At 42.3% G+C, this 20,648-nt stretch overlaps 1 protein-coding gene across 5 annotated transcripts in view; it reads left to right on the top strand.

Moving 5' to 3' along the window:
- The window catches only part of erc2 (ELKS/RAB6-interacting/CAST family member 2), a 48,558-nt gene that overhangs the window by 8,359 nt on the left and 19,551 nt on the right, over window positions 1-20,648 (top strand). For 3 of the 5 annotated variants that reach the window (XM_049582929.1, XM_049582961.1, XM_049582938.1), the window contains exons 3-9: window positions 11,614-11,637; window positions 12,844-13,278; window positions 13,610-13,684; window positions 16,293-16,448; window positions 17,380-17,547; window positions 18,684-18,851; window positions 19,850-19,987. In XM_049582929.1, coding sequence (XP_049438886.1) covers window positions 11,614-11,637; window positions 12,844-13,278; window positions 13,610-13,684; window positions 16,293-16,448; window positions 17,380-17,547; window positions 18,684-18,851; window positions 19,850-19,987 — 1,164 coding nt within the window. Of the gene's footprint in view, window positions 1-11,613; window positions 11,638-12,831; window positions 13,279-13,609; window positions 13,685-16,292; window positions 16,449-17,379; window positions 17,548-18,683; window positions 18,852-19,849; window positions 19,988-20,648 lie in introns of all 5 variants that reach the window. The other 2 variants (XM_049582947.1, XM_049582956.1) reach the window with 2 other exon arrangements.

The following is a 20,648-nucleotide window of genomic DNA, read 5'->3' as shown; positions in this document are numbered from 1 at the left end:
TTTCTATAATCTAGTTTTTGAAACATGAGCTATTACACTGAGCCTTGTGCCTTCTCGTATGAAAACATCCTATAATCCATAATTTTGACAGTGAAAACCTGCTCCCAGTTGTGATCAAATGAAAAGCACAACACTGCCAACAGGTGAGTTCTGCATGCAATCTAGCCACGATGTTAATTTTTTTTCAACGGTTATTATCAGATTGGCACAAAAGTGTGAGATGTCAAAAGGTTTTTTTGCTAGCTTCGATGTGGGGGTGTAGTCATGGCCCAGTTAAATCAGTAACTGACAACAGTAGGCACAAGGCCCAGAGACAAATGTCAAGGATGCTTAAACACCCTCCGTCTTACTCTCACTCTCTTCCCATTTCCTCTGTCTTTCCTTTACTTACTTTGACTTTGATCATCTCTCACTGTCGACCTCTGTTCATCTGGCCGTCACTAGCTTCAAATACACTACAGAAAGTAGCAGCTAGAGTCTTATTTTTGTTATCACCTAATAGCCTCATGCATAATTTTCTAACAGTTCATGGAAATTATGTCGATACAAAAACACCGTTTACTGCACTTGCATTCACCACTGCTTTCTATTCAAAGACAGGACCTTGGTTTAGTTTGATATTTCAGCTACAAGGAAACGTGCACGACACACTGAGGTAGACTGTGGAATAGGTCAGAGTATTGCTTAAATTGCTAGATTGAGCTCTACAGTGTTTTTTCTTAGGCAATTCTGTGGCATGATGCAGCTGATTGTGCGACGCCTCGAGCAGCGCAAAGGCTGAATTTTGCCAGCTGGTCGTGGTCTTTTTGGCAGTCTGTCTGCGTTTCTATCTGTCTGGTTGAGTGATGCTGTCAGACACTGAGCAGCCAGCAGACCACTCATTACTCAACACTGTCACTCCACCCTTCAAGGTCACAGCAGGATACCATTAGTGTGACCCTTAAATGAGACTCGTCTGTCTTTGTGCATGTCTGCTTGAATTTGTGCGCACGAACGTTCCCTTTTAAAATTAATCATTTGTGGTTTACCTCATTTGACTGGAGGTTAAAGAGGCTGCAGTTTGCCAGCTCATCCCCGAAGCAGTGCCATGCTGCAAAGGGGAAAGATGTCGAGTGCTCTGCCTCATGGTTTCACCTGCTGGTGATCCCTAGAGGGAGGCCAGAGGTTCTTTGATCCTGTTATATCTTTGTGATTCAGGTAAATGTATAGGGGACAGTGTTTGGGAGGAGAATGTGCCTGTTCAGGCTAAAGCAGCACTGCCATTGACAGGGCCCAAGCCATTCATCATTTCACTTATTCCTTATGCTCAGTGCGATTAAATACTCAGCGTGAATCCTTGTTTATATTTTTAGCCTGGCTTCACACTCTGTAGGAGCTGAATGTGTCCGGCAGAATATGAAAGCTGTACAGTGTGGGCTTTCATGCCTTTTGTGCTCGATACAAAGGGAGGACTCTTTCTTTATCCTCAGCCTGTCGTGTACTTCAGTGTTCGCTCTGACTCTGCACTGAATGATATTTATATCCCTCCTGGTCGGGTTCATTAATGAAGTATGTCGGCTAATAAAAGGCAGATGTGCCTTGTTACTATAATTGGGATTTTTCTATCTTGATTTCTGGGCTGTGAGGCGTCCTTATGTAAGTGTATACTTATGTTGGGATGGTTTGAGAGGCTGACTGAGGAGCAAATTGCCTCATTAATAATGGAGTCATTTTTGGCCAATCATTACATCTGGCTTGTGGCACCCTTTGCAGTTGCATCAGGTGCCTCAGGCCTCTATTAGCTTGAGCAAACGCTGTGCATTATTTATTTTGCGAAAAATAAGATCTGGGAATATGTGCCTCTTTTTGCCACATGTTAGGACAAGAGGAAAACCATTCAGGCGTCAGTTTGGCTTCCATCTGTTTTGTAAAGCACAGACTCCACTGTGAGTGAAATACCAACCGCAGCCTGCAGAGCTTTAATCAAGACAGTCGATGGTCATGACTAGAGGTAATGATTAGCCCAGCGATGTTTTGTGAGGCGCATTTTTAATGTACTATGCAACTGGCTCAGGCTGTTATAATGTTAATCCATTTGACTTAGATTCAGCAGAATGTTTTGTCGTGCTGAAGCCGGACGAGAGCTGCTGGAGGCAAGTGTGTGAGTTAGAGCGGACCATATCTGACTGAGTCATGACCACTGCTGCTCAGCCACCCAGTCAGCCCTCATCAACGCAATCCCCAAAATGGAGGCTGAGCTTCCCGTATCACACTGCCCTGTCTGTGCATGGATACCGTGCCCCAGACATGACATGTTTTTGTGTGTGTGTGTACTTCTTTACTCCGAGCTACTGATTGCTACACCTCACTGAGCAATACAAGTGTGGACATGTGAACAGGGTGGGATTGTTATATCTCAATAAAGAGTTGAGGGTTGGGTCCATTGGGAGCACATTGTGAATGAGCAGCCCAGATGCCAGAAGAAAATGTTGGAATTGTACATTTTGTCACACCACAGATAGCTTGCAATACATTTGTATGCTTTACACATCAGATAAGCATTTCTAAAATAATTTAGTATATAGTGTGAGCTAAATATGTCATCAGGAGGTATGGTGGATGGTGTGTCATCAGATGGCTGCCAAGCTGCAGACCACTGTTTGAAACCAACAAACAACAACACCAGTTGTTTGTAGTGAGTCATTGCTGCCATTCCCTGGCATTTTAGCCTGCAAATATGGGTGTTTTTTAGCAACCATTTATTGTATTTCAACTGCTGATAGTGCCACAGACACTGGTTGTTTTTTACCAAAATGTTGCTGAATTCTCTGAGGAGATGGTGCCATGGAAAGAGTTTGTTTTTACTCAGATATTGCTGCGTTTATTGCTTGGATAGGCTGTATTTTACTTGGACATTGCTGCATTTCCTGCTGGGATTGTGCCAGTAAAAGCTGCTATTTGAAGCCAAAATATGATCTTTTCCTGACCATTACCAAGTGGGTTTTGTGCCTAAATCTAACCACACATTAAATCCAGCATTGTAAAAACGTAAAGAAAAGTTTGTACAGATGTAAGTAATCTGTGGTTTGCAGAAATGTACAATGCCAACATTCACTCTGGCGACTGGGTTGTAATAAATGTGCATGTGGGTGCATGTGCACATACAGTAGAATTTATTTGTATGTGGATGGGGATGTTTGCGTTTGTGATTAGAGGTTTCTTCCTTTTGTAGCTGCACCAGCTGGTAATGTGTGTGCAGAGGTTTCATCACCAACAGTCTGTGTTTTGTGTGGGAGAGGTATAGTCACAATTAGTTGTTTGCACATATGATTCATATATACGGTGATGCAGCAGGTGTGCGCCCCACACAGTGTACACTGACGCAATGTGTTGAGGTAATATTTAGCTCTGTTCAGTTGGCGGCAAACAGGCTTGCAGCAGACACTCGCACATGATGAGCAAAGGTATTGATGTTTTCAGCCATTTCATGAGCTCATGTGGAGACAGGAAGTATCATGTGAAAAGTCAAAAGACCTTATGGATACTTCCTGTGCCAACCAACTCCCTCGTGTGAGCACATAAGATGGCTGCTGCTTCATCCAGAGGACAGGAAGGTGACGAAATGAGGAGTCTCTCGACATGTTCAGCAGGGAAGCGTTTACAGAGTGCGAGGCTGGTGAGATTAAGATGAGAGTGGAGGATGGAAGAACAAAGCAAAGGGGATAAGACGTGTTACAGTCTGCTGGTGTCTTTTTCTCCAGAACAGCACAGTCTTGGATTAGATCAGAGCACTGCCAACAGTGCAAAAATGTCCATTTTAACAAGTAAAGTAACAATAAGGATGTATTCCCTTAAAAGAATCGGACAACACAGTGAATTCCACTTTTTTCCACTGAAATCTTACATCTTTTTATGGGTGGGTACGACTCAGGAGTTAGTCCACTCAGCAGTGTTGTAGTAAATGATCAGTCTTGGTCTCGAAAACCTTTTTTAAAGGTCTCTGTCTGGTCTTGGAATGAGCTACATTTTACTATGTCTTATCTTGGTCTCAGTCCAAGAGACTGCGACTGTGGGGATATCACTAAATTGTGAATAAAGATGCTTAAGTTATTTTCAGTTACTCTGTGTTTGTACGTGTTTGCTCATAAAAACCTGAAGAACACTCATAACACACTCATAAAATTCACCTCTGCAATGCCTTAGGATTATTTTGTGAAGACATTTTTCATGTTACACGTATACATATACATTCATAATATATGTGTCATAGTCCAAGGGTTTTGTTTCCTGTTTTGTTTTGAAGCTTACTTCCCATATGTGTCGTGTCTTGTTTTACTTCCTACCTTTGTTTCACACCTGTTTTATAACACACCTGCTTTGTATCAGTCTTATTAGTCTTCCCCTGTTCCCAGAGTCTTCCCTGCACACCTGGCTTGTGCTAATCTCATTTGCTCCGCACTAGTGTTACCACCTCCCAACACACCCTGGTTGTCTCCATTGTTAGCCAGTCCTTGTGTTTCCCTCCTTATGCCAGTACCTGCCTACTCCAGCTGTGTCTTGTTCTTGTGATTAGTTCTCTGTGTGTGTATACGTATGTATATACTTGTGTGTTTCCCCTTGTTCCTTGTCAGTGCATGGTCTATATAGCTTGGTGTTTGCAGCTGTTGTTTTGCTCCGGGTGTTTTCCAGCCAACCAGTTCTCTTTGCCTTGGTCTTTTTGTAACCTTAGTTTTATAAATGAAATACTTATTTTTTTCAAGTTTCTGTTACCTTCTTGTTGTTTTTGCTCTTGGGTTCACCTGGCTGCAAAACTGTGACAATATGACAATGTCAGAGGTGAATAAGGAGGAATCATCATTTGTTTTCTGTGGGTGTTTTTATGGTAATATGGATGTTTTAGATCAATTTGAGGAGTGCCCAATGGCACTGGTTCCCAATCTGGGTGTCCCAGCAGACCTCGAAGGGCCTGTTTGATTAAGGAATGCAAAAAAACGTTAGTTAAAAAATAGACAGTGGGCATATGTCTCAGCATCTCATTCATTTCTGTAAAAAAAGCTAAATGAAAATTGCTCTGTTAATTTTTTAAGTTTACATTATTATTCAAAATACAAACTTATACAAAATATCTCACAGGATAAGGGCGAGGTGAAGACCTGAACACAGGCTATAGTCACAGACCCTTCACTCTGCTTAACAACCCGGTCCTGCATTAGAAAAGTAGCTGTTAGAGCTAATAGAACAGCAGGAGTGTTAGGGAGAAGAAAACACTGAATTGTAAAAAAAAAAAAAAATTAAGTATGTATGATAGTTAAAAATAAAACAAAAGTAATGCAGACAGAAGTTCATACAAAACGTTCCTAAAAATAACAGTTAATCTAATTTCTAATAAAGAGTATTCACAGAGAGTAGTCTGCTCAAAATTCATCTAAATTGCTTGTTCTACACAAACTGAGTGCAGTTACTGCGTTCATTAGTTGTGATAATTGTGCAGTTTATCAGCTGCTCTGTACTGTTATTGTTATGCATAGAATATGATATATCCATAAAACCCGTCACTTAGTCAGGGGTTGTCAGTTTACACAGTTGTAGAAAAGGGGTCCCTGAAGGAAAAAGGTTGAGACCCACTGACCTATTGTTTGCATGTTCCACATTTTATCATAGTGTGTCATGCACTGTGGGACTTGCTCGGGTCTTGGTCATGACTAGGTATCAATTTGTGTGGTCTTGACTATAACACTGCCACTCCTGGTCATCCACTAAGTGCACAGTTTGAAGTTTGGTTGTCAGTTTGCTCCACATAGTGATGTGTCGAAGCTAGTTTCCACTGCTCTCTGGCATTTTATTGGCAAAAGAATGAATGATTTAGTCAAGCACACTGTGATTTTTGTTGTAACAAACAGACAAGATATGCAGGAATGATGGAGTGAAAGAAAAGTGTTCTGAGATGATGAGTATACTTGCTACTGATGGCCAAGTGTATCTTGTGTATCTTGGCTGATGTTTGCAGTGTTAAACTCCACATTAATGTATGTGGCAGCTCATTAAGGATCATTGTCCTTGCTGTTTCTCTGCTCTACATGGTTTGGAGCTCATAGTGACTCCTCCACTGTCCCACTGTGACATGCTTTTATGAACTTAAATAAGACAACCATAATGCTTAAACCACAGGTTGTTAACCCCAAACAATATTTTAATCAACACTGAAAATGAGAATGCTTTTGTAATTTGAAAGGGTGTTAAATTTGTCGACATTGAAAGTCAGCCTGTGTATTTGAATGGGTTATTGATTTCCTGCACTGGTAGGCTGTCTGTCTGGTTTTCATGCAAAATCACTGTGAAATGATACAGCTCCTCTTCATCATTAACCAGAGGCTGTATCATTTTTTGCATCAGTGTGAAGTGAAAGATTTATTACATAATATTAAATCACCAGCCCTGCAATAGTCTGGCGACCTGTCCAGGGTGTACCCTGCCTCTCGCCCGATGTCAGCTGGGATAGGCTCCAGCCCCCCCGCGACCCTCAAGAGGATGAAGCGGTTAGAAGATGAATGAATAAATATTAAATCACATAGCTGTGGCTCTTTGAACATATGCCAGAGCCAAATAGATGTACCCTGTGCTGCCTGTATTATGCTCCTGTGATGTACTGCATACAGTGGGCTAATAACCCACTTCTGTGACACTGTCAGACTCTTGATGGACAGTTTAAGAAATGTGTCAAAAACTAATGCAGCAGAACTTTAGATGTAGTGACTTTCAACTAAACAAAATGTCTAAATAAGCCACTGAGGGACGAACGGGTGACACTCATTAAATTGAAGGAAGCCTTATAGGGACCAGTCTTTGGCTTAATCAAATTGAACAGTGATCCAGTGTTACAGTGGACTGTTCTGTTGCATGGGGAGAACTGTCTGTGCAGGCACATCCTATACTTTTGAGATGATAAACAGGAATATTAATAAAATACATTAAATGGCCCTCATCACACTGGGCGAACACTTACAATAACTAGAAAGCAAATATAATTCAAATTTAGGGTCACTTACTGTAGCTCCTGTTATTCTAGCTCAGATTTCTGTTTTCGTGCTGCTCTCTACTTTTCTTTTCGCTGAGCGGAGATGAATAAATGCCGCGTCTGCTAGCATGGCTGTGTAATTGTATATTGTCAGCCATCACGACATACAACACAGAGATTAGGAGTGTAGTGAGTGGTAGGCTGCTCCGACTCAGCACTTTGGAGCTGTCCATCTGTCAGATGCAAACACCCACTCTCTCTTAACGCACACACATATGCAGTGTATTGCACACATATAGCTGCTTGTGCTGACGCCACCTGGTAAAAGAACTGCATGTCACCAGCTTTGAGTATCATTCTATGTACAGGGTGGCTTAGGGATGTCAGCTGGTGAGTCCGCCACTTTGGTTCGGACTGAAATATCTCAACAAATACTGGATTGAATGCCAGGAATTTTAGTTTAGATACTCATGGTCCCCGGAGGATGAGGCTTAGTGAATTTGGTGATCCCCTGACTCTCTCTCCAGCGCCACCATGAGGTTTATATTTTTTGTCTTGCAGTGAGATCTCTTAACAACTATTGGATGGATTGCTATCCTCTGGGACATTCATAGTACCCAGAGTACTCCCAGTGACTTTTGTATTCCCTCTGATGCAGTTAGCTAATTGAAGTTTTCTATAGCACGGTATTCCCACATACCTGTGATAGAGTGCCACAGAATTTTGTAAAGACATTCATGGTGCTAGGACAATGTATCCTATGACTGGCGATTTTTCCTCTCGCTCCACCATAAGGTTGACATTTATGGTTTCAAGAGAAATGCCTCAGCAACTATTGAGTGAGTTCTCAGGAATTTTGGTGCAGACATTTATGTTTCCCTCAGGAACAACTGTAGTAACTGTAGTGATCCCCTGACTTTTTATCTAGCACCATAATCAGGTCAGTTGTCCAGTTATTTGGTCCAAGATAACATTCCACACAGACCTCTATGTGGATGTCCATGTGCAGCCCATTTTTTGCGACTAGCCAGACTGTACACGTAGCAAGCGCGCTGACTGGGAATGCACCAGTCTCCTGTTCCACACTCCAGTCCAGTCCAAAACACTGCTGTTAAGCCAGCCAGCCAGAGCCACCTCAACACGTTGAAGTTAGTTTTAAGTTGGATACTCAACAGCAATCCACTCCAGACTCAGCAGCGTCTTTTTAGCTTTACTTTGACCCAAATTCGGCAGTTGACCGCAAGCTCACCTCTCAGCCCTCCCGTTTACTGCTGGACCCTCAAATGTTCTGTGAATAGAACTGCACGTACGTCCACGTGACGGTTGCTGTTTGCGGATGTTCAATGGGAAAAGTATGTCCGAGCCTTTAGGCTGCGGTCAAATAGTCTTTTCTGTTTTGCAAGGCTCCTAACTGAGTGAAATGACCTGGAAGTATCTAAGTGGCAGTCCTGATAAGAGCTGGTTGAATTCTCTAAATGCTAAGGAAAGGTGCTTCAGTGCTTCCTTTCTTATCTCCTTTAGCATAGGGTACACTGGACCATCCTTTATGTAGGGGAAAGGAGATAATGCTGTCCCACAGTTCTTTGCAGCAGCCACATTTACATTGATGCACCATTTGGCCATTTCACTGGGTTGTCCACATTTATATAACCTGCATATAACAACACAATAAAAACACATGGTGTCTCTAATAGTGATAATATTAATTTATAGAGACAAGTTATAAAAATCATCAGGTTTTAAAAGTAAACTGATTAGTTTCACCACAGCAGATCCACATCAGAAACATCCATCACTGCATAATTAAAGAGCCTATTGTAAGTACAGTCAGATTTCTTTTTAACCTTGGTTGTCTTTTCCTTATGAATTCACTGTTACATCTCTCCATGACGTCATGATGTTTTCTAATTAGGTCAAGGAAGAGTGTGTAGGAAAGGAAACTGACTATTCGACTGCATCCTCAGTCTTGTTAATTAACAATTTCACCCATTCTCCAAAACAAGCACTGTGAAAATTCAAACCAACAGTATACTTCTGTATGCGCAATTAATTGACGTGTAAGCACATACAGCTTTTGGCATTTTGAGGGAGGTTTTTTGGGGGAAAATGACTGAATCCAATTTCTTGTCTATTGTAGCTCTCAGAAGGATTTTGTGTTTCTGCACAAAAGGATTTATGACAGCCAGTTACCCCTGGCTGCCCCAGGTGTCAGTTAGAGAGCGCAGCACTGTAGCTCAACATCTCTCGCTTGACTCTGTGAAACCTCTGGAAGCTCATTTTTTTTAGGATATGCAGCGAAAGAGAAGCCTTCTCTTGAGGCAGGATGACCACAACGCCAGTATCCGCTGAGTCATGACTGACTCACAGGAACTGGTACAGTACTGCTGTAGACGTTGGGAGAAACGGCCATACAGTCGTTTTAACCCACAGTGCAATTATGCAAATGGAATTACTGGGATGCCTCCTGCCGTTTAGTTCCAAGACGGCAGGCTATTGATCAGAGCAGAGAGAGGGAGCACTGATGAGAAGGGGAGAGGGAGAGGGAGCGGTGTCAGGTGAGGTTAGAGAGAGAAGTTATGAGGAGAGAGTAAAAGGTTTTGTTTTATCTGTTTGAATGTTGCCCTGCGCCTTATTAAATGCATCTAGTACAAGCAGGGCAGCAGCAAGCCAATATTTGAAGAGACTCTGTCTAAGGCGTGTCAAACACCCGGCCTGTTGGCCAGAACCAGCTTGCAAAAGGGTCCAGCACGGCCCACTGGATGACTTTGCACACTAGTATTGATGCACTTGTGAGTGTTAAGAGGTGTCAGGTCTCAGGAACAGGTCAAACAGTGAGCACCCTCCTCAATGTAAAATGCTGCTGCAGAGGTTTTTACATCCTGAACAGAATACAGCTCTCTGTTAAAAGAAGAAATACTTATGTGGTCATATATAAAGATATTGAAATTGCATAAAATATTGTCAATCAGCAGCTTCAGGACAAAACAATCTCTATCAGACGTCTATCCTAAAAGAATATCACTCAGGTTTGGACAGTGTCCAGATTGTAAATTACAGCTCCAAGTGTTGATATTACAACTGTCAGCATGTAAATGAATGAGACTGCACTCAGTGTGAAATTGACAATCTGAGATGTATTAGGTGGTTTCTGTTGCCAGACCAAATGGCACTGACTCACATAAGGCAGTGTGACCAAAACTGTTGAAGATGGCAGCAGTCCTGCAGTCAGCAGAAAAATTCACCAGCTCCGTCAACTAGCACAAACACTGCCCCCCGATGGCTGGAAGAGCGCATGCTTCACATGCTCACAGTGTCCTGTCTGCTCTGTGCTGTGGAAATGAGCCAGCAAGAAACATAAGACCAATCAAAAACTGATTTGTTTTTCCACTTTGATATTTGTCCTTTAGTTATGCTTAAAGATGATTGCATTTTTTTTCATCCTGCTGTCTTAATAGTGTCAATAACTCAGAGGTGCAGCTAATGACTATTTTAATTATAGATAAATCTGTCAGTTGTTTGCTCGATTTATTGTTTGGTCTGTAAATGTCAGAAAATTGTCATCACAATTTTCTGGAGCTCAAGGTGACATCTTTAAATGTCTTGTTTGGTCAGACCAATAATTCAGAGCTGAAAGATATTCAATTCAAAGTCACATAAGATAAAAAAAAAAAAAAGAAGAAGAAGAAAATATTTATTTTAGAGAAGCTGGTAATAGACAATGCACTTTTTAGCATTGTTTATAAATGATTAATCAGTTCTAAAAGAAGTGGCGGATTAATTTACGGTAAATTAACGGATTAATCAATGAACTGATTAATGTTTCTGCTCCGCTACTAATTAATTTCAACACTAGTAATACTTCACATCATCACTATAAGATCACTATTGCTACTCCTTTACTAGCACTGTGATTTAGGGCTGGGCAATTCATCCATATTATATTGATGTGTAATATGAGACTAGATATCATTTTAGATTATGGATATCATAGTATCCTAACTGTTGTCTTTTCTTGGTTTAAAGGCTGCACTACAGTAAAGTGATGTATTTTTTTAAGTTACCAGACTGTTATACCTGTTTTATTTTTTGCTTTTACCCACATAGCCATTATATCCACATTACTGATGATTATTTATCAAAAATTAAACGTGTAAATATTTTGTTAAAGCACCAGTAGTCGGTTGGTCAAAATTAAAGTGACAGCCCTACTGTTAATATTGGAACATGTGTTATGTGGTTGTTGTTGTTGATGACAGAAGAAAAACAAACCCAACTACTAATATTGATGCTGCTACTAATAATAGCAATATTAGACCTGTCAAATGCATCTAAGATCGGTAAATGTTAGATCATGGTGGTTGATTGGAAACATTGTAAAACCTTTATCTTCATCTCTTTCCAGAAAGGTAATCTCAACAAGTCATATTTTCTCTGTCGGTATATTGTCAGTATGATCGAGTGCTGAAGGCTGATTAACAGCTGGACAGACTGATGGGCATCTCTCGCATTTTAAATCTCTGGCCGGTTTGTGTTGATCATCCGTCTCTGTTGCATCATGCTCTGACGCTCTGTTTTTACCATACATTTGTTTTTCTGTTCACTCTGCCCATGCTCTGCAGCTGCTGGATGCCAGGAGAACCAAGGTTTGTCCCTATGTTTGCACCACGTGTTGTGTGCACAACATAGAGTCACCTTCAGTGTGGCGTGTATTTCCAGACACCTGGCAATCCCTTTGCACCATTACAACCTCCTCTTCCGTGAACCTCCGCAAGGAAGTGAATTATTTCCGGCAGTTCACCTTAGTCTCCTTTTCCCGTGAACCCTCGTATGTGCCCCTATAAAACACTGTGAAGCTATCAAGAGTGATTAGTTTGTTCAGTTGTGTTAATGCAAACGTGTCTGGTGCTCCATCCCCCTGTAGTACCACAAACCCTACAACCCCAGACTGCCTGTAAAGTGTAAGAATCTGTTTCCTCTCCTCTAAATCCTGATTGGGCCATTTTCTGGACATAGATTGATTTCTCTCTGGAGATATCTGCTGGAAGAAAATACCAAGAGGCAAGACCAAGCCTGAGTCGATCTGTGACAGAAACTGGGCCCTAAACCCAGAACAAACAGACCCTTGCACACTAAGAAATATAGCACAGTGTGTGTTTTTGTTTTATTTTATTCTGGACACACACAAATTCACCAACAAGTTTGTGTGTTTATTCAACACATTATAAGCACACGTGCTTTTCCTACATGATGCTCATTTAGCATTCTGGCCCCTTTTTTTTTATTATAATCGTATCACCTCTGAGGTTTTACACACAGATTTATATCCAGGCCTGTGTGTTAGAGAGAATAGACCACTGCAGGGAACCATCGGGGTGGTCTTCTGTTTTGATTAGCACGTTAATGACCCTCATTAATTTTGCTCACATGTCTAAAACAGAGCAACAGAGCAACATACACCAATACATTAATAGGTTTGACAGCTGTGATTCATTTCAAGCCTTCATCTATTTTTTAAAAAGACTTACTGTGATTCCAGAGGACTCAAATTTGGCTCTTGTTCCAGAATAAAGAAAAAAAACGACCTCACATTTTTCCTCAAATAAGCCAGATTGTCTTTTCACTATATATATTTACTATACATATATGTGTACACAGTCTATGGTAAGTGATTTGTTCCCGTTTCACCTGCTGTAGCATTTTTCCACAGAACTGTGTCCAACAGCATTTGAGAAGATTGTCTTTACCCATGTGGTTACCCTCATGTGTAGTGTTGTCATATTTAAAAAAAACCATTGCATCTATTCCTAAAACGAATTTCAATAATTGTAATTGTCGAGTCTCTCTTTCAGCATCTCCAGATGACCATCCAGGCTCTGCAGGATGAGCTGCGCACGCAGCGAGACCTGAACCACCTGCTGCAGCAGGAGAGCGGCAACCGCTCCGCATCCGACCACTTCACCACCATCGAGCTGACGGAGGAGAACTTCCGTCGGCTGCAGGCCGAACACGACAGGCAGGCCAAGGAGCTCTTCCTGCTGAGAAAAACCCTCGAGGAGATGGAGCTGAGGATCGAGACCCAGAAGCAGACGCTGGGTGCCAGGGATGAGTCCATCAAGAAGCTCCTGGAGATGCTGCAGAGCAAAGGGCTGCCTCCGGGGCCGGGCAGGGCGTCTGAGGAGGAGGAGCAGGAGAGGGCGAGGCGCATCGCTGAGGCAGAGGCACAGCTCGGACACCTGGAGGTCATTCTGGATCAAAAGGAGAAGGAGAACATCCATCTGCGAGAGGTACTCTATGACAAGGGCTGTGTTGATATTAAATATATGGGACTCACAATGCAAGTTTTTTTAGCTTGTCGTCACTAGAGGGCAGTGTCGAGTCTCTAACAATCAATATGCTCTCTTCTGCGGCTCATATTGTAGCATATTGGTTATGTAATGTGTGAAGTGAAAACTGCAGGGCTCATCATTTGCATTCAACATTTGACATGTGTTAAGACAGACTTTATTATTATGCATTTTTTGATGGGAGTCTATTTTAGTCTTAAAATCCCTTCAGTAGAGATGTGAACAGACTCTGCTGTTCTGGTGCCACATAATGTTGTGTCTTTCTTAAAAGGAACTGCACAGACGAAATCAGCTGCATCAGGATCCAAGCAAAACCAAGGCCCTGCAGACCATCATAGAGATGAAAGTAAGAACCTGACTCACAGTATACAGCCTGACTGCAACCACATGCAACAGACATTATCAAAAAGAAATCTTTAATTATTCCTCAAAATAATGCCTCATGGAGTTATTAACGACTCAACTTATCTAGCCTCCATTTTGTATATCAAGGTTTTTGGGTTTTTTTTTTAACTCTGACTATACAAGCAAACATGCTAATCATGGAGAGTCTGCCTAAACCAGATGTTAAAAGATAGATGTTGTATTTATATGTCACATGACATTTGCAGGCCCTGTATTATGTGAACTGCTGCACGTGTAAACAGAGGCTCATGCTGCTGTGTGTTCCACTGAATCTATTGTTGTTATTGTGATCATCAGCAGCTGAGTCAATAGTAAACACACTGACACATCTCTCTATCTCTCTCTCTCACACACACACACACACACACACACACACACACACACAGACACACACACAGACACACTGTGTATCAGCTCACAAAGCAGTTGTGTAAACATCAACAAGAATCAATATTACTGTTCAACATTACAGCTGTTGTGGCTCGCTGTAGACGCGCAGCAGCCGGTCGGGCCGAGCTGCATCACACTTGTTTCGTGAGCAACGATGGCGTATTTAATTTCAGTAATTAACTCTTCAACAACACAGACTGCACGTCCATTATCTTGGCTTATTTTTGTGCAGATGTGCATTGTTTAAAACTGCAGAGCTTTGTTTGAAATTTCCACTCAAAGTTTTTGAAGGGACCAAAAATGCCAAACTGAATTATAGCAAAATGTGTATCAATCAATGCAGTATATAATTAGGATTTTCTTTTTGATGTATGTTGGTCCTGCAGGTCTTAAAATGATTTGCAGGTCTTGAATGATTCACTCAGAATATAACAGAAGAGAAAGAATGTGTGTGTAATGATTTATGTTACTTTAAAGCTCCAGGGGCCATTTAAATATTGGGATAAACATTCATATTAGAAAATATTTAAGAAGATAAACTGCAGTTTTAGAGACCCCACCCATCCATCACCATCAACTGTGACTGCCTTTAGCCTACAGCTCAAGCAAATGGTATTTTACATTATTCCATACTGCTTTCTTTAAAACCAATGCAGCTGTAATATGCAAATATATAACTCACACATATGCTTATATAAAAATGTCTATTTAGATCAACAGTTGTTGTGCTACTGAACTGTACAACAAGTGTTATACAGCTGTAGACTCCACCAGCCTCACTGCAGAGGCCTGACATCACTTCCTCAAAATAAATCATGACATCATCGCCGAGCTGACACAGCCCCTCTTGCTCGGCTGGATCGGCGCTGTGCAGGCCCCAGCCTTCCCCCGGCGTGGTCATGTGACATCTGTGCTCTGGGATCCTGTTGATTTGCATACAGAGCGAGGGGAAGACCCGCCTCCTCCTCCTCCTCCTCCTCCTGTGCTGTGCAGGAAGACCCTGCATCTCTCCCCTCGCTTCTTTCCCTCTGCTGTGTTGATGCTGATGCTGAAGCAGGAATAATCCTCCCTCCCTGTCTCCCCTACATCCCTCCCGCCCTCTCCTCCTCACTCACCAGAGACAGTGCACAGTATATAGCCTGCCTGCTGCTACCATGGAAACAGGTGTGGTTGTTTATGACAGCGAGAGGCCAGTATGCAGGGAGATAGATCGAAAGAGAGACACACAGAGGCAGGGAAAGAGAGATAGAGAACAAGATTTACTGACCAGGTCGATGTACCAGTGATTACTTGTGGATGGAATAAATTCCCCCTCCTTTGAAGGTACGATGTCTTGTATCTATTGCAGCGATGTTAGTTCATTGATGTTCGACTCGTAACACGGAGACTGAGGTGAGATGCAGCAGCAGCAGGGTGAAGAGCATGTGTAGTGCTCATGCATTAACCCCTCAGATCCTTCGCGGGTAGTCTATCATTCCTCATTACGATACATTTCCCATGTTCCTCTGCAGTGGGCTGTGACTGACCCTGCTAACGGCCACAAGTTCATAAGTTCAGAGCCACTAGGAGGAAAGAAGGAGGGACACAAAAAGAGAGAAAGACAGGAAGGAACAAGGTTGCTCTATGCTCTGTTGGAGAGGGAGATGGACCATGGCTAATCTTGAAGACGTTGTATTATTTATTTAAAAAGCCGTGAAGCTAAAGCTGCACTCACAGTCGCAGTCCAGAGACTGGATCCTGCATTGATCTGCAAGCAACTACGGCAAAAAGCTACGGCTTGTTACTTTTCTTCCTTTCCCTCCGCACGTTTCTCTCCGATCCTGGCTGATCTCTCCGTGCTGGATGTGTGCTCAATATTTCCCAATGGTGATTAATCCTCTGAGCCGCTGCAAAGAGCTGGGTAGAAAGCTTCTGATTTCACCGACAGATACTGCAGTTGCTCTCAGCCACACCAAAGAGCTTCTTCCAGTCTCTTTATCTCGCTACATCTCTCTCTTTCTGTCTCACTCTCTTAGTCTCTCTATACCTTTTTTAGTTTTTGTCGGTCTTTCTGTCTGTTCTGGACTCTCGTCTCTAGCTCAGGTTCATTTGCAGCATGCAACTTGTGGACATGCCAGTCAGGGTTTTGAGGTGTGTCTATTCTGCATGTTTGTGTGCAGGACACCAAAATTGCCTCTCTGGAGCGCAACATTCGGGATCTGGAGGATGAGATCCAAATGCTGAAGGCGAACGGCTTACTGAACACCGAGGACAGAGAGGAGGAGATCAAACAGATGGAGGTCTACAAGAACCACTCTAAGTTTATGAAGACCAAGGTACATACCGTCTGCACTACACACGAAAAACAGATTCTGCGAATATATGACACAACTGAGTGTGTGGATAGACCTGTGCAGAGAGGAGAATACTAAATAAAGCTGACGTGTCTCTTAAATTAGCTGCTTTAGCATTTAGTGTCATCAGCAAAGTGTCCTGTTGGCACCTATCTGAGAGGTGCTTCTCTGCTGGTTTTTTTAAAGACCTCAGAGTCAAGAGCACCAAAAAAAAGGCAAAATCAGCACGTGCATGCCGGTGCATGATAAAATACTTAACTTTTCTTCCTTAATTATGTATTAAAGCTACTTACTTTATTATTCTGCTGCCAGCGATTGGGACGGACAACTGTAATTTACATTATGTTAAAAGAGTGAGCCTGCCCAGTCAGACTGATAGATTAGTTTTTATTAAACCGACTTCACCTGCTTTTGTTTTCAGGCAACTCAGTGTTTTCACCCCACCCTTCATGCACACATGATAACTTGTGTTGAAGTAGTAGAGCTACACCATCACGACAACAGCAGAGCTACCTGAAATCTGTGATTGCATCGCGGTGTACGTGTCCACTGCTCTCATGTGTCTCTGCGGAGCTTTGACTCTGTGTTTACATACCGCTCCTCTCGTTAGTCGACCAGGCGTACACCAGCCACAGTTTTGTTATTCTATTTTTAGACCTCTTTTCATCAATCATGAATAGAGATGATGTATAATATATGATGAATGCAGGGGAGTCAGTCCCAAATGCATTTTTAATGAGAGAGTGCGTTGATGAAAATAGTGCAAAAGCCGTGCTGACTACTGGAGCTTGCTGTTTGGGAAAAAAGAGGTTTCCCACTCTTTATCTCCGTCGCACACACACATACACACACACACACTGTGATGGTAGAACATTAAATTGCTCATGTAAATGGTTGTTTCACATGTCCGTAGATTGACCAGCTGAAGCAGGAGTTGTCGAAGAAGGAGTCGGAGCTGCTGGCTCTGCAGACAAAACTAGAGACCCTCAACAACCAGAACTCAGACTGCAAACAGCATATCGAGGTGCTCAAAGAGTCTCTCACTGCCAAGGAGCAACGTGCTGCCATCCTGCAAACAGAGGTAATGAAAAAAAAGAAAAACCTTAACTTGTGTGTACACACACAGTAAATCAGCCTAACAATACACTGCCTCACAAACATTTTCATACTCTGAGCCACACTGAGCAAATAATAGGCTCGCCCTGAGCCCGGGGCTTATTACTGTAAGTCATATCAGCACTTTATTTACTTTTGGACTTCAAACTAACTGTGACCCAGAGCACCGCCAAAGAAACGATAATGCACAATGTACTGTCACAGCACATCTAATAAACATCAAAAACATCAAATAGCTGCACTGGAAAATAAATAACTGTGGACGTGCATGCGTGAACTGAGGATCATCACCACACTAATAAATACTCGCTCAGCACCCGTCTTCCTTCGCAGCTGCGTGGAGCTTAAGTTAAGACAGATAAATTCTTGAAAGCTAAAGTCATAACAGTTTTAGGGGTGCAAATTGTGTGTATCTAATAACTCCTTTTTACTCAGTCACAGTCAAGTCCACATTATGTAAGATTGTTTTATTTTTTTATTTGTTTTACTAACAGCAATTTCAGATACTTCAAGAACTACCTTAAATATGCACTATGCAGGATTTTCCACTCATACAGAAGTAATCACTCTCAGTCATCACTTATAACACACTCTCAGTGTGTGGTGGTGTACTCTTCTGCAGAGACTCTGCCCTCTGCCTGTATTGTCTTATTTTCTTCTCATTTCCTGTGTCCGGTTTATTAGTGTGGTGATGATCTCACGTGAGGTCAGGGCTTTATAAAAATCTAGCGACCATGTGCCAGATCGTTAGCAGCAGGAATCCAAGAGACACAGCTCCGAAACTACAAGGAGGAGTGAATCTGGGGTTGGCTTTTACTTTCACTTGTGCTGGTGAGCATGTTTGCATACAGTATCTGACAATCCTTTAACGAAACACAAAGTCATGACCTTACAAACACGAACAAAACACACACACTCCACCAGGTGAAATAATTGCATTCAAATTACTAGGTATGCTGTACTAAGTACCAGTATTATTAATTAGGTAGAAGGAGGTCCACTGGGTTCAAGACTAGTTGCCATATCTTAACAAATCCTTCGACATCATCACATTTACTTCATTCAGACTCACTACAGTATGTGTGTTTCTGGCTGCTTCAGGTGGATGCTCTACGTCTGCGGCTAGAGGAGAAAGAGTCCTTCCTGAACAAGAAAACCAAGCAGCTGCAGGACCTGACGGAGGAAAAGGGCACTCTCGCCGGAGAAATCAGGGACATGAAGGACATGCTGGAGGTCAAAGAGAGGAAGATCAATGTCCTGCAGAAGAAGGTGAGAATCAGAATATCCATTTAGGATGTATAAAGAGATGAAAGGAAAGCTAAAAGGTGGGAATACAAACTGAGGAAAACGTTGAAAAAAAATGTCCAAATGTTTTACTAACCGTATTTTGCTTACATTATTTATTGGTTTCACCAAACTGTGCTGAGTGGGCAGAGGTCTGTGTCGGTGGACTCCAGCTATAATTTGAAATATGAAATCAGCGATGAGTGGAGCGCGTTGTTTTGTCAGACTCTCGTGTCCTGGACTAAACCAGTCACTCTGTGAAAATATAAAGCAGAGTGGTTACTCTCTCCATTAAGAGTGAGAGAGTCTCTGTTGCTCTCAGGGGGAAAGTGTCCATAGAAAGACAAGCAAGAAGATATTTCTGCCTCACTGGCTCTAGTGTGTGTGTGTGAGTGTGTGTGCTATAAATACTCTGAGAGTGTTACTCCCTCTCTCACCCATTCCCTTTGTTTTTTTCTCTCCTCTCTGGTTCTATCACACCTCCTCTCCCTCATCCATCCACTTTTATCTCTCTCTGTCATCTCTCGTGATTTATAAATCTTTGTTTTCGAGTGATGTGGCTGTGGTTTTGTTTCCCTGTTGTGTCAATCATATAATATAGTATAGTACATCAATACACCTATTTTACAGACTCAGAGTAGTTGTGTTTTTACGCTAGTCTTAATGCACAATTCCTGTTTTCTCACAGATGGCAGTTTGGCTGTTATTGCCCGCTACTTCTTAATGTACTTTTCAAACTGTTTTTAAAAGTCTGGTAGTTTTTGATGTGTTTCTCGAAATGGAAAATGCTTCGTCGTAAAGCCTTAGCACATTTCAAACTATGAACATGGCGTTGTCTGTGAGTGTATTAATCTTCAAAGACTGTAATCTGCAAGTCCAGCTACACCAACTTTAAATACTTCTCCCTGCTTCTCTTGCTTTTTCTCCTCCCCTGTGCCAACACCATCCTCCTGGTCTTCTCCTTCTCCTCCTCCCTGTGTCAGATTGAGAACCTGCAGGAGCAGTTGCGGGACAAAGACAAGCAGCTGGGGAACCTAAAGGACAGAGTCAAGTCTCTGCAGACCGACTCCAGTAACACAGACACTGCCCTGGCCACGCTGGAGGAGGCACTGTCAGAGAAGGTACGCTACAGCAGTGTAGCATTAGGATGGATGCAGTGGTGTTCACGGTTTGGGATGTGAACAGCTGCTGCATGACTAAATCATTTTACCACTTTGGGAGGTCATTTTGATGAGAGCATACAGTAGGTGTCTGTGCACCTGACATGAATTAGGTACAATAAAGGGCATGTATTTTTTTTATTTTGGACTTAAAGGCATTCATAGCATTAACACAGCAGCAAACCACTGTCTGCTATGTGAAGATATAGAGGAGTATTGGCGTCCTGACCAGAGAATGAAGTCATGCTACCTCTGTGTGCTGTAGTCTGTGCTTCTCTGTGGTTTGTTATGGTAAAATGGTCCAGCCAGGCATGCATGTTAGTGCATGTGTGTATCCCACTGCCTAGCTAATCGCTGTTGCTTTGCACAGCCCTCATATGGCTCTCACACAGCCAGTTACCGTAGATATCAGGATGGCGTTGTCACAGACGCGTAGCATCCTCTGGTTAACCCCTAGTTAAAACCAATAGCTCTGTCAGCACTGTTGTTGTAGTTTATCGCTGTTTATTGAGTTGGCACCATTAGCTGCCAGCCGCCGACTCAGCCTCCTCCATGTTGAGAGCCATATCCAGGCAACTCATATGCTTTGAATCTGACATAGAGCCCCTTTAAAGGAAAAGTT

This window comes from Epinephelus fuscoguttatus, linkage group LG1 (assembly GCF_011397635.1).
Source record: "Epinephelus fuscoguttatus linkage group LG1, E.fuscoguttatus.final_Chr_v1".
In the NCBI taxonomy this organism is placed as follows: domain Eukaryota; kingdom Metazoa; phylum Chordata; class Actinopteri; order Perciformes; family Serranidae; genus Epinephelus; species Epinephelus fuscoguttatus.
This window is presented reverse-complemented; position numbering and strand designations above follow the sequence as displayed.